Here is a 13,333-nt window from a genome sequence, read left to right on the forward strand (position 1 = left end):
GAAACACAAAGTTCACGTGATTGACCCAGGTATTTTATTGTGAGCATTGCCGCGCCGCGATTGGCGCTGGCGGTCCGAGCGCGCACGAATGTCGGCGACTAATCACGAAGCGGTTTACACGGTCGCGCGTCCCAACTCGTCTAGTGTGTTTTTGACATCGGTGAACGCAGTCGTGAACTTCGGAGCGGACCGATATACTTTTTATTTATAGTTAATCGAATAAGTCGTGTGACGTTCGTGAATACCTGTGTAGCCCGGGATATAAATATGAGTATTGCTGCACTCATCCAAGCCGCTGAATACCTCGAAAGGCGAGACAGAGGTGAATTGGATTTTCTTTGTTTGAATTGTCAATCGAGTGCAGTAGACGCACACGTCAACATGGCTCCCGTCTATTTTTGCCGTGTCGTAATCAGCTGATTTTGACGGAATGGCAGTTTTCTTTGTTGCAGAAGCGGAACACGGGTATGCGTTGAACCTGCCGGCGTACGAGGAGACCCGCTCGGGCGGGAGACGGCCGAAGACCAAGAAGTCGCAGGGCAGCAGGTGAGCGCCGACAGTGCTAGTGCAGTGTATACGTGATCTAATTAGTGGAGAGTTTCTCTCGCGTGATAGGCAAGTGTCGCAGTGGCCGGTTACAAATGTATGTTTTTTGTTCCAGGACCACTCATAACGAGTTGGAAAAGAACAGGTTAGTGGAGTTTTCCTTACTTATATCAGTGCCGCGGCCGGGAGGCTGGTCTAGGCTCGCCGCGTGCCGGCTTGCAGTGCGTCTATTGCGCGTGGCGTATTGACCTTGGCTGACTAGACGAAGGAAAGAGTGCAAGCCGAGTAATGAGTCGCGGGTGGGGCGAGTGACGCCTGTAACCCATTTGGCAGCACTGCCACGGGCAGTTACGTCACCTCGGAGTTGGGTTCTGATCTTCCTCAATCGTCACTAACCAGCGTAGGGAAGGCGCGGGGAGATGAATGGAACAAACCGCCAAGCTATCTGTGCTCGTGTACCGGCAGTTTTTCATTGAGGTTCAGCCTTGTACAACTCATCATGCCATGATTAATTACTAGTAGGTACTTAGTTTCTATAGCATTCGTAATAGCCGAACGGAAACAATACGTGTAGTATATACGGCTATGCTTAGGTAACGTGCGGTTACTGACGTGTCAACAGCATAGAACTGCTGTTTAGATAGTAAGTCAGTGTGAGATTAGTTTCCGTCCATTGTTGGAAACTTGGAACATAAACCTCCTTTTCATGCCATTCCAATCCAGTCCTGCACTAATCACACGGCCGCTGCGGGCCCCGTAATGTCATTGATTCATTTGACTCTCCCTTTGTTACTTACACAATTCTCTAACCTCTTTGTTTCGGTTGCATTCCTGTTGCCCGTTTTCGTCCTTCGCTTTGTAAGATTTAGGGCCCTTTGCCCCTTTCTTTGTCATGAGAACTCCTTTGATTATGATTACGTTAGCTCGAGAATGTTACGGTGTTTAGTTTAACAGGTATGTAAGTGTTCATTTACTAACAGTGGATAAATTTTAAAGGAGTATGTGGTTTAGATTGAAGGGTTTGTACTTACTCATTGATTAGTAGATAGGTAGGTACTGAAAAACGAACGTAATATGAACTGAACACTTGACGAAAGCTTTATCCAGAAATACACTTTATTCTAATATCTAATTTTTATTTACTAGAACACTGGGTTAGGTTGCTAAAAAACGGCGGTAAAGTAAACAGCGCAACAGCAGTTTTTATCTCAATAATGACATAACCATAGATAAGATTTTTCCTAGTTCAACCACAGACAAAATAGAAAAAGTGACGTGGCATACAGTTTCAAAATTTGACATAATCTTTATTGGTAATGTTGGTATTACACGTGACCACAAATCTGCAATTTATTGAGTCTGTCCTGGTTAGAAGCGGTTTTTATGATAAGTAATTATTTGAAAAATGTAGGCGCGAAGGGATATCGTCCCATAGAAAATTTTAATTTCACGCCTTTTTTTACTGACAATGATTTGCTTGACCAGCTATAGGTATTAAAACACAAGTTACGTACCACGCTTCGCTCATAAAGCAGATATGTAGGTATTCCTTTTTAATTTTCTCCAAGGTCAGAACTGCACTTCATTTTAACGTCAGCAGTGTCAGCACATTAAAATAGGTGCCTAATTAACGCTTGTAAATAACTCCACACTAAGGTCGTTTATTGCAATTCTGTTGTAGATAACGCTGTAATTAATTTATCTTTCGATCTTATACGACTTATACGAGTGATGCATGTACGTTTTTGTATAATGTAGGTGAGCTACCTAGCAACAAGTTTTATTCTGCTTTTTAATAGATATTGCGTTTAGGATTTTTTACGTAAAAATGGCTGGTTGTTCTTTGAGGAATTCGCAAAAAGAATTTCAAGTTCTTAATCTCGGCTACTTTCATATTTAATTTGACGAGGGCACGTGAAAGCTCGTGGTAATTGTAGAAGCATGAATTCATATTTTTAGCGTAAGTTCTATTAAGAATTCGTGGCACGTATTACCAACAAAGTTTATACTTTTACTAGGGGTAGGGACTGACTGTTATTTAAGATAGTTATCATCAAATGACATAAGTATATGACTTAAGGTTTATACTTATAGGTAATAAACGTTATTTCTTCGTAACATAGGTACGTGATTGATGGTTATACTCTTACGTCACTTAAATGCTCCATTCTATAAAAGATTTTCTTGAAAGGCGGGGTTTTATAAACATAATGCGTGCGAAAATAACGTGCATTTCAGTCGGTGGTAGACGCGTAGGTACTTTCTCCGTGAAATGGAACGCTAGAATGGCAGGTACATATATCAGTGGGTAATTCGGAGTACGTCGCGGTATAAATTATATGGAGAAATTGTCGACAAAAGAATTTTTGATATTTTCTTGTATTTCTCGCACCTGGCGATGGCGCTGCGTTGACGTTACTAAGTGGAATCTTTCACAATAGAAAGGAATTTATCGAAAGCGGCAAAGAATGTCGAACGGGCTCTTACGCTCCCTCTTAATGTTAGACAGATAACGATAAAAAAATGTCTTTACATAGATACAAGATTGTTGAGCGATGCGATTTGCGTGCAATCTTCTATAGTTGCTGGCAGAACACTTGAAATATGCACTCACGTATGCTCGCCACTCGGTACGTCAAGATATTCGTATTTATATCGATTTATATGTAAGATAGCCATACATTTTTGATGCAAATCTCGGAAGCGGCGGATGTGATGCATCCGAGCAAAAAATATGCTTCCACATGTAGAACAGTACATGACGCTCGGAAATGCGCCTGTTTTATGCATGTTTTCTGTTCATTATGAAATAAATAAACACATTAAAACGCAGGAGGAATTACGACAATGATGTATTGACAAACTTCAAAAAGATTGCCGGGTACAATGTATCTACATTTTAGCCGATTCATTATGGAACGCACTTATCTATCAGCCATCAAAATCACGTCAGCCAATCTGCCATATTGAGAAAGTTATTGGAGTATTGTATTTTCGAGTAAATATTCAATGTTTAATTTTCTATAAGTGTAAATAGCGAATGCATTTATTTTGAGATATCCGATAACGTATTGTTCTGGACTGAATTGGATCATGCGGGCGGTATCATACTAGTCTAGTCGGCTGGCTGTTGTTTTCGGTAAATATATTTCAGAGAATTTAGCAGGCAAATATTTTAAACGGGATTTTAGTTGAATTAAAATTAAATACCGCTACGGGAAATAGAGCGCTTTTACCTGTTACATGCACAACAGGTAAAAGCGCTCTATTTCCCGTAGCGTAGAGTAAAATAGTGAGCCTATAATGAGCATTAAGGAATAGCGATTTAACGTTTATTAAATTTTATTAAAACCATTAACGTTGAATTATTATTACAATCATATTCGATATCTTGTAATTATAATGCAACTGATATGATACCTACTACCTATCTTCGCCAAACATTCAGTGATTAATAACAACACTTCTTATACCGATAACTAATGGTGTTACCTAAATAATATTAATAGCACATACCTAAAGTTACATTTGAAATATTAAATTACGTAATTTATTTGAATATCTTCAGAGCTACATTCCTACATTGAATCTTTCTAAAATCACTTTTGTTTACGTCGGTGAATGAATTAAATACATATTTGCTCTGTAGTTAATCTGTTATCTTATATTAAAGTGACTCATTATTTAAGTAATGAAGAAAAATGTGTTGTAATCTTATAATCCTCTCAGAGGGCGCTGCAATAATTTAGATTCCATAAAGCATAATCTATAGTCAGTTAGAAGTGTTTGAACCCATTTGAAGCGCCCTCTGTTGTGAGCAATTTGCAGTTCAAAACCCCATTTCCGCTGCAGAGGAAAACATAATCCCCACAATCACATGCGGCTCTTATCAGCTAATGTCAGTGCATTACATTTGCAAATTCACTTTGAAATTGTTTTAATCGTGAGACTGTCCGTATGGCGACCAACGTATGGCCGCCCCGCATGTAGCGCAGTGTGCGAACCGCACTTACCACGCCAGTTTGTTGGTTATCTAGTCTAGCTCCGTCCCTCTCTGCCGCAAATGCATTGTTTGATTTCCGAACGCAATTACATATTTAAGCAAATAGGCAAGTGAGAGCTGCTCTATGTTTACAGCATTGTATAATTTCCGAACGCAAGTATTTGAACATGAACAAATAGGTTGCATCCGTGCGAGCTGTTTTTATGCATGAACATTGCTAATGAATAATGAATACTTTGATGTCATTGAGTAGGTTTTTTATCACGCCTAATCAATATCACGTGCATTGTTTTATGAAATTGAATGGTTAACATTTTTTCTCTGTGGTTAATAGAAATCATCACAACATTCTCAGATTCTCACATTATAATGGTTGGTTTAAAAATAGTCGTTGCATATTCACATAGGTTTTCTTTGAGTTGATCACCGTTGCATTATAATGCAGGCGTATTGAATGCTAAAACGGGCGGTGTTTGAACAGCCAATCTGTCTGAATAGACGAGCTTTACGTAACCAGTGACGCTACAGCTCGCATGCCCGCCTGCACGAATGCGAGTGATTTTGCCAGTACATATATACCTACATATGTACTTGCATGTTATAAATACGTCGTTATTATGTAAATTTGAATGCGCCCGCAATTATGTGTTGATTGATTTGTGCTCTAGATACCAATTATTTACCTACATTCGGTTACATTACATGCAAAGGTCCTACTAATATGGAAAATATAGGTTTTAATTTATGGAAAACGACTGTAACAAAACGGAAATGGACTATTAACTTTTTACACGCTTTAAAAAGTTAAAATTCTAATCTATTACCTCGTTACGCTCAAAAAACTTGTCTATGGTAAATTAAAAAAGTAAATTACGGGTTCATCACGGCTGTCATGTGATAGCATTAAGTACGTTCTTCGCCTACTTAGCACTATCGGCTATTAGCATATTAGTGCCGATAAAAATGCTAAAATACTAGAAAACGTGTTCTTACACTTTGTCCAATGCCTGACAAGCCTTATGCAAGTGACAGGCTCAATTTATGTGGCGTTAGGTATAATGCAATAAGGAATACTGTCAATTAAAGTATCATTAATTCGCAAATTGTGATGCGTATAATGTTGCCATTAGCTTGGAATATATTGTTCTCACTTTCAATACTTTTACCGCAAGTAAAAATAAAATTTTAAATGTAATTTTCTTTCCTGGTATACAGAGTTATTGAAAGCAATTTCCGGATAATAATCTGATTGACTTCAATGGATTAATTTTGTATCATTGAAATAAATGAAGAAAAAATTACTGTCTTGGCTCTTGGGTCGGACTTGAACAACCCAACCACTGGATCGCTAGCCCAGTCCTCTTCCGTCTGAGCTACCAAGATGCCACCCAACACAGCAAATATTTCCACTACATAGGCCTTTCAGGGAGGCCTAGTGACCACACTAGCGACTAGATTTTTTCCGCATTTATATACATAATTTATTTCTAAGCTTGACTTCAATGGACTTGTACCTAGAATAGAATGTATAGGCATTAAATTGGTTTTTTTTTTCACCAAGTAACCATTAGGTTAGGTAAAATCAATTCCCTAGTTTAAAGCTAACCTTGATTATGTAACTCGTCGCCCTTTATCTACTGTGCTTGGTAACACACCACGACCTCTGTTCGACTCGTGCCGCCCTGGTACCGCGTCATCTTTTCTATTCATTTCAATTACTTTAGGGTCATAGTAACTTGTAAATCTATTTATTTTTACTCTAGTGGTAAAAAATTAAATCTATGGATTTAAGTAGGACAAGTAGGTAGAGTTGACCAAGAAAAGTCTGCAACGATTTTGATAGCACACGCAGTGCAAGTGTTATTTTAAACGTCAAACTTCAATGAAATTATGACGTATTAAATAACAATTGCACTGCGTGTGCTATCAAATTCGTTGCAGACTTTTCTTCGTCTAACTCTGTAGTACCTAAATCTCTTCTGATGCCGCGATAATAGGGTATTTGACTGTATTTAATAGTAGTTTATGCAACAGTGATATAATAAGGGTTCTTAAAATTCAAGGGTCGAAGTTACAAAACGAGACGTAGTCGAGTTTTGTAAAAAAAGACCCGAGAATTTTAAGAACCAATTATGAGCTGTTGCATACATTACTTTTTCTATGACAGCTGCAGCAAAAAAAAAAAAAAAAAAGTCGAGTTTTGTAAAAAAAGACCCGAGAATTTTAAGAACCAATTATGAGCTGTTGTATACATTACTTTTTCTATGACAGCTGCAGCAAAAAAAAAAAAAAAAAAAAAAAAAAAAAAAAAAAAAAAAAAAAAAAAGTTATTATTAAAAAAAAAGAGTTATTATTAAAAAAAAAGAGTTATTATTTAAAAAAAATTGAGTTATTATTTCAAAAAAAAAAAAGAGTTATTATTGTAAATGAAAACATACCTCTTTCAATCAAGATGATCGGAACTTGTATCTTTAAAAAAAATAAAGCAGTTGTATTATACTCATAAGATGACTGCTAGCAGTCATCTTATGAGCCTATAGACAAAGCATTCAAATGACATTGCTTTAGATATCACTGTCAGTCATTTAATTGACACATTTAAGTGCTGGAGTAGAAAAAATAAATTATTTTACACCATGCATGAAATAAAGCACCATAAGATTACTAGAGAAACGTTGACAGCAGTTATATTTAGACACAATTTCTATTTTAAAAACCGTATAAAACTATAAAATAGTATAAAGAGTAGGTAATTTGATTGTGACGTCACATGCTAGTGTTTCATATAAATTCCGTAGTATTAGAAAAACCGTTTTGACAGTTCGAAAAAAGAAACTGATTTGACTAGTAGTCAAATACCCTATACCCTATTATTCATAGCCTCGTTTGTCCAGGCGTATTTGTTCAAGTTTGTCCATGCAGTAACGTTTAAAAATAGTCACTTAACAGAGTATGTTGTAGACGCAAAACTCAGTGACTCGTACGTAATATTGTTAAAAAGTGGAGTCTGGACAAAAGAAGGTCCGAGCCGCCTTGTACGCCGTACGGTATTTGCCCGATGCCTGCCTCGGCTGCCTCCCACGGGATTTCACTATACTGGAATAGAAATTCAAGCTGTTATGCAGTTACATAGCTTTTTTAGGGTTCCGTACCCAAAGGCTAAAAACGGGACCCTATTACTAATGTAGTAAAACACGCGAGCTAGTTCAACACTGGTTTATTATATAAATGTAGGTAGGTACAGTATTTTACAAATACCCTTCACTAATATATACTACATCTCATCCCTTTCGGAAAAACAAAAATGTAACAACAAAAAAAAATATATATATAACTACTTAATAGTGATAAAATAACCTATTTTATAATGCACACAAATCAAATTAACAGGTCGCTAGTTAAGTTTCATTAATACTTTCATTACTAGGTACTACTGCTACAAGTATGAAATACATTATACTAAATAATTACCAATTGACAAATTGACATTGTCATGACATAACAGAAATACAATATGTATCTATTTCTTTCTATATAACTAATCCTAATGTCCGAAATGAACATAGCCGCCAGGACTACCAATGCAGTCTGAGTCTTATAGCATAGAACATAAGGACGCAAATAAATCAATTAGTATAGCGGGTAATAGGTTAATCTCGGACACAACAATTATTAGGTACATTAAATGAAACACATTTAGCAAGATAAGGAATAGCTTACTAAGCTATACTTATTTGTAACATCTGTGCGTCTCCGGCTGAATGCTACTATTAGGTACCTATTAAAACAGGTCATCGATCTTTGGAACATTATGTAACGCCTTAGCCTTAGAACGCGTAAGAGGTGGAGAAATACGAGGTAATTGACAATCTTTAACCTCCTTTTGAACTGTTGTTGTACTGGGACCTGAGTCAGACTGACCTACTTCCGCCTTAACAACCGCGGGTTCCGTACTGGGGCCGCCCTCAGGCCCCTGGGGCTCCGGCGCCGCCTGGCGCGCCACCAGTTGCCGCCGGTTGCGCCGGTATCTCCGACCCTGGCTATCCGCTACTACAAATGACCGCGGTTCCGGTGCGCTACCTACAACTGTAACCGGTTTTCTATCATTCCCGTCAATCAGTGTCGCCCTTTGCCCTGGCCATAAAGGTGACAATAGTTTAGCAGATCGATCGTAATTTTTCTTTATGTTATCCTTCTGCTGCAATAATCTTTCATAATTTAGTTTATTATCAACACGTTCATGCAATAATTTAGTTTTAATTGGTAGTTTTGTATGTAAACGCCTACCCATTAACATTTGCGCCGGTGAATCTAAATTGTATCTCGGAGTTGATCTATAATTGAGTAAGCTTAAATAAAAATCTTCCCCCGAGTCTTGACACTTTTTTATCATGGTTTTAATTGTTTGAACCGTACGTTCGCTTTTACCGTTAGATTGAGCATATCGCGGAGATGACGTCACATGTTCTATTTCCCAATCTAGCAAAAACTTTTTAAATTCGCACGAGCTGTAAGCGGGCCCGTTATCAGTCACTAACTCTGAAGGAATACCGTGCCGCGAAAACTGTTCCTTCATAAAGTTTATAACTAATTTGCTAGTCATATTGTTGAGCATGCCTACCTCGACGTAGTTGGAAAAATAATCTACTAAGACTATGTAGTACTTCTTCCTGTACTCAAATATATCAGAAGCCAGTTTCGACCAGGGCAAATCCGGCAGCGTATGCTGCAGTAAGAGCTCTCGACGCGGCGACGGCGCATGCAGTGCGCACGAGTCACAAGCACGTACGCGGCGTTCAACGTCGGCTGACATGCCCGGCCAAAACATTACCTCTCGAGCACGACGCTTACATCTATCTATACCTAGGTGCCCTTCGTGTATTTTACATAGCATCTCGTCGCGTAAACTGCGAGGAATGTAAACACTATCATTTTTAAATATTAAGCCGTCTATGAATTGCAACGACTCACGATATGGCCAAAACATATTAACGCAGTCGCTGACATCCCACCTGTATCTGGGCCATCCGTTGCAAATATATTGTATTATCGTTTTACATTCCTCGTCCCTTGCTGTATGTTGTCTAATTAAGTTTAGTTTTTTATTACTGACCTGCACGTTGTCAACTAAGAAACACGTTTGCAACTCGACCTCGTCAGTGATACGATCATGCATCAGCTCTGGCAGCGGCGCGCGCGACAACGTGTCGGCTATGTACATGTACTTGCCGGGCGTATACTCGACCTTGAACTCGAAGCCTTGGACTCGCATCATCATGCGCTGTAGTCGCGCTGGCACAGCCGATAGAGGTTTAGTAAACAGAGGTTCTAAGGGCTTGTGATCAGTCTGAACTGTCACATCGCGACGGCCATAGATATACTGCTTGAACCTCTCCACCGCAAAACAAATGGCCAACATCTCCTTTTCTATCTGAGCATACCTTGTCTGCGTGTCCGTGAGCGTGAGCGAGGCGAACTCCACGGGCCGCCCGCCCTGAAGCAGTACCGCGCCTACCGCCACGCTGCTCGCATCTACCGAGATCACTACCGGCAACTCTGTCGAATATAATGCCAACACTGGAGCTGATGCTATTTTAGCTTTTAATAGATCAACAGCATTGGAATGGTTATCATCCCATATCCATTCCGAATCTTTTTTTAGCAACCCTCGCAGTATAGCCACCGAATCAGAGTAGTTCTGAATAAACTTGGATAAATAGTTTACTACCCCAAGAAATCTTTCTAAACCCTTCCGGTCCTCGGGATAGGGCATTTCCATGATGGCGCGAACCTTCGAATCATCTGGGCGCATCCCTGGTTCATCAAATTTGTGTCCTAAGTAGACAATTTCTGTTACGCAAAACTTACATTTATCTTTGTTGTACCTGATACCGATTTCGTTTGACCTTTGCAACAAACGCTCCAATCGAGCGTCATGTTCCTCTTGTGTACTACCCCAAACAATGACGTCATCGATGAAACTTTCAACCCCATCCAAATCCTCTAGGTATTGTCTTAACTTGGCGTGAAATACCTCAGGGGCACAATTTACCCCATAAGGCAAACGAAGAAACTGGTACCTACCGAATGGAGTCGCGAACGTGCAGAGGTCGGCACTGGCGTCGTCCAGCTGCACCATCCAGAACCCTGAGCGCGCGTCGAGCACGCTGAAGTAGCGTGCGCCGCGCAAGCGTACGGCCAGCTCGCTCACCGTGGGCAACGAGTACTGCGCGCGCCGCACCGCGCGGTTTAAGGGTCGGGGATCTAAGCAAACTCTAAGGTCACCGTTTTTTTTCGCTACCAAAACAATAGCATTAACCCATTCGGTGGGGTGTGACACCTTTCTTATTACGCCAATTTTCTCCATGCGCTGTAATTCAGTATGTAACCTGTCACGCATACCTAATGGAATTTTTCTCGTCGGGCATACTACCGGTTGTACATTAACGTCAACTACTATTTTATATTTACCGGGTAATTTTCCTAGGCCCTCGAAAAGATCGCAGTAGTTCTCTAATTGAATAGCATCAATCCGGCGAACCAAACCTAACGTCACACAGCCTCTCAGTCCCAGTATGTTTCGACAATTTAAATCAGCCACGACAAACTTTAACTCATATTGTTTATTTCTACAAGATATCAACAATGTGCACTTACCTATAATAGGTATATTGTGTTCGGTATATGAATACGCACGCTTAAGAGCCGGTTTCAATTCGCTTAATTTTAATCCTAAATTTAAGTACTCGACCTTCGATATTACATTTAACATAGACCCCGTATCTAGCTTAAACAGTATACGTTTATTATTACACGTTACACGTCATTAACTCCAGCCATTCTTTCGGCGGTTTAGACTTAGAGTCCTTGTTAACAACATCAACGTAAAACATACCGTCCTCCTCGTCCGAATCGTCCTCCGCCAAATCACACACCCGGTCACGTATCACTTTGCGTTGACTACACACTTTAGCGAAATGCCCTCTTTTTTCACACACATAACACAAGGCACTGTACGCCGGGCAGTGCTCACCCTGAGCACACCAGCCTCCGCCGCACGTCGCGCAGGGTAGGCGCGACGGTCCCGCCGCGCCCGCGCCGGCCGGCGGCCGCCCGCCGCGCCGCGCCCCGCGCCGGGTGGCCGCGCGCCGCCGTCCGCGACCGCCTCGCGCACCGGATCCCCACACCGCATCTACTCGAACGTCCTTTGCACCTCCACCGACACAACGACTCTCCTCGTGCGACATCTCCGCCGCCTGACAAATTTGCACCGCTTTTGCTAGTGTCAGATCGTCGGTGCGAAATAATCTATCACGAATAACATTATTATTAATCCCGCACACGATTCTGTCGCGAATTAAATCGTCTGTCAACGTGAGAAACTTGCATTCCTGACTTAATACTCGCAGCGCCGTAACCCACTGATCGATGCTTTCACCTTCCTCTTGGTTTCTTACAAAGAACTTATACCGAGCCACCGTGACATTCGGCTTCGTTCCGAAGTGTTCATCGAACTTTTTCAATACTGTGTCGATGTCCTCACTCTCCTTATCTGTCAATGAAAAGGAAGTGTATACTTCGTAGCCGGCCGATCCAATGAGGTTGACTAGCAGTCCTGCCTGGACATCTGCAGACTCTGTGCTCACTCCGGAGGCTTTCAAAAACACCATAAATTGCTTTTTCCACTTGCGCCACGCCTCGGCCCGCGCGGCCGGTCCGCCTTCTAAAAGCAATTCCGCCGGAGGACGCGCGTGTTCCATTGTGTTTTTAATTTCACAACCACCAATAAACTTAACACTTGCCGAAATAAGCCACTAACGTACCAAATAACAGCAAACTTTAAATTAATCAGTGACCACCGCTGCCACCATGTAGTAAAACACGCGAGCTAGTTCAACACTGGTTTATTATATAAATGTAGGTAGGTACAGTATTTTACAAATACCCTTCACTAATATATACTACAACTAATACATTGCTTCGACAACATGACTCGTAGTTACCGAATATTGGCGTTGTGATACTAATGTAAGTAAGATAATAAGTATACCTATTTAGTATTAGAACACAGCGACTCAGGGTTGATAAGAAATATTTGTATAGCAAACATGTTCGTAATATTAACGTCAATAAATAATACGTAATATGTCCCCATTATCTATCACAAACCTTTGTTTAAGAGTACAATACAAGTTTCTGTATTTAGGGTATGTTGTATATCAATGACCTTTTAATATTAATAAAGTTAAGTTTATGTTATGTTATGTACCATTTTACTTACATCTATGTTGTATATGTATAATTCCGATGTTTTCTCTTAATTATCGTAAAATGCGTACGAAATATAATTTTCTTTTCGAAATAATGTTCATTATTTGCAACTACATTAGCATTTTATCATTTACGATTTCTCGAAACGCACCGTCCTCATTAAAATGTTTGCGGCTAACATGAAACAATGAAATCATAGTTGCATTTGCATGCATTGCTTATTACTAGTGGGAACGTGGGCATAGAGCGTTGAGTGCTGAGCATTGAGCGCTGAGCAAATGACAGTGTTGGGCTGTTTATAGGTGCCACTTTCGCAGCGTTCGCAGAACGCGGGTCAAACGGTGGTTGAACCGGTATGTGACCGCTTTCAGCGCGATACCGATTTGATTTTACCTATTTGAGTTTAAACTAAGCTGGATATGGAGCGGTACCGTAAAACCCACAACTATAGTCCAATAGTCTCCTCTTCTCCCACTAAACTGATGACATCTGCCTTAATCCTCTAAGTTTGTT

At 40.2% G+C, this 13,333-nt stretch overlaps 1 protein-coding gene across 2 annotated transcripts in view; it reads left to right on the forward strand.

Annotated features, from left to right (window-relative positions):
• Nucleotides 1-68: 68 nt before the first annotated feature.
• LOC134651432 (max dimerization protein 1-like) overlaps nt 69-13,333 on the forward strand; it is a 436,769-nt gene continuing 423,504 nt past the window's right edge. The window contains exons 1-3 of one of the 2 annotated variants that reach the window (XM_063506538.1): nt 69-322; nt 453-546; nt 662-691. In XM_063506538.1, the coding sequence (XP_063362608.1) occupies nt 268-322; nt 453-546; nt 662-691 (179 nt within the window). In that variant the 5' untranslated portion in view covers nt 69-267. Of the gene's footprint in view, nt 323-437; nt 547-661; nt 692-13,333 lie in introns of both variants that reach the window. The other variant, XM_063506536.1, reaches the window with a different exon arrangement.

The sequence above is a fragment of the Cydia amplana genome, chromosome 10, assembly GCF_948474715.1.
Source record: "Cydia amplana chromosome 10, ilCydAmpl1.1, whole genome shotgun sequence".
Taxonomy (NCBI): domain Eukaryota; kingdom Metazoa; phylum Arthropoda; class Insecta; order Lepidoptera; family Tortricidae; genus Cydia; species Cydia amplana.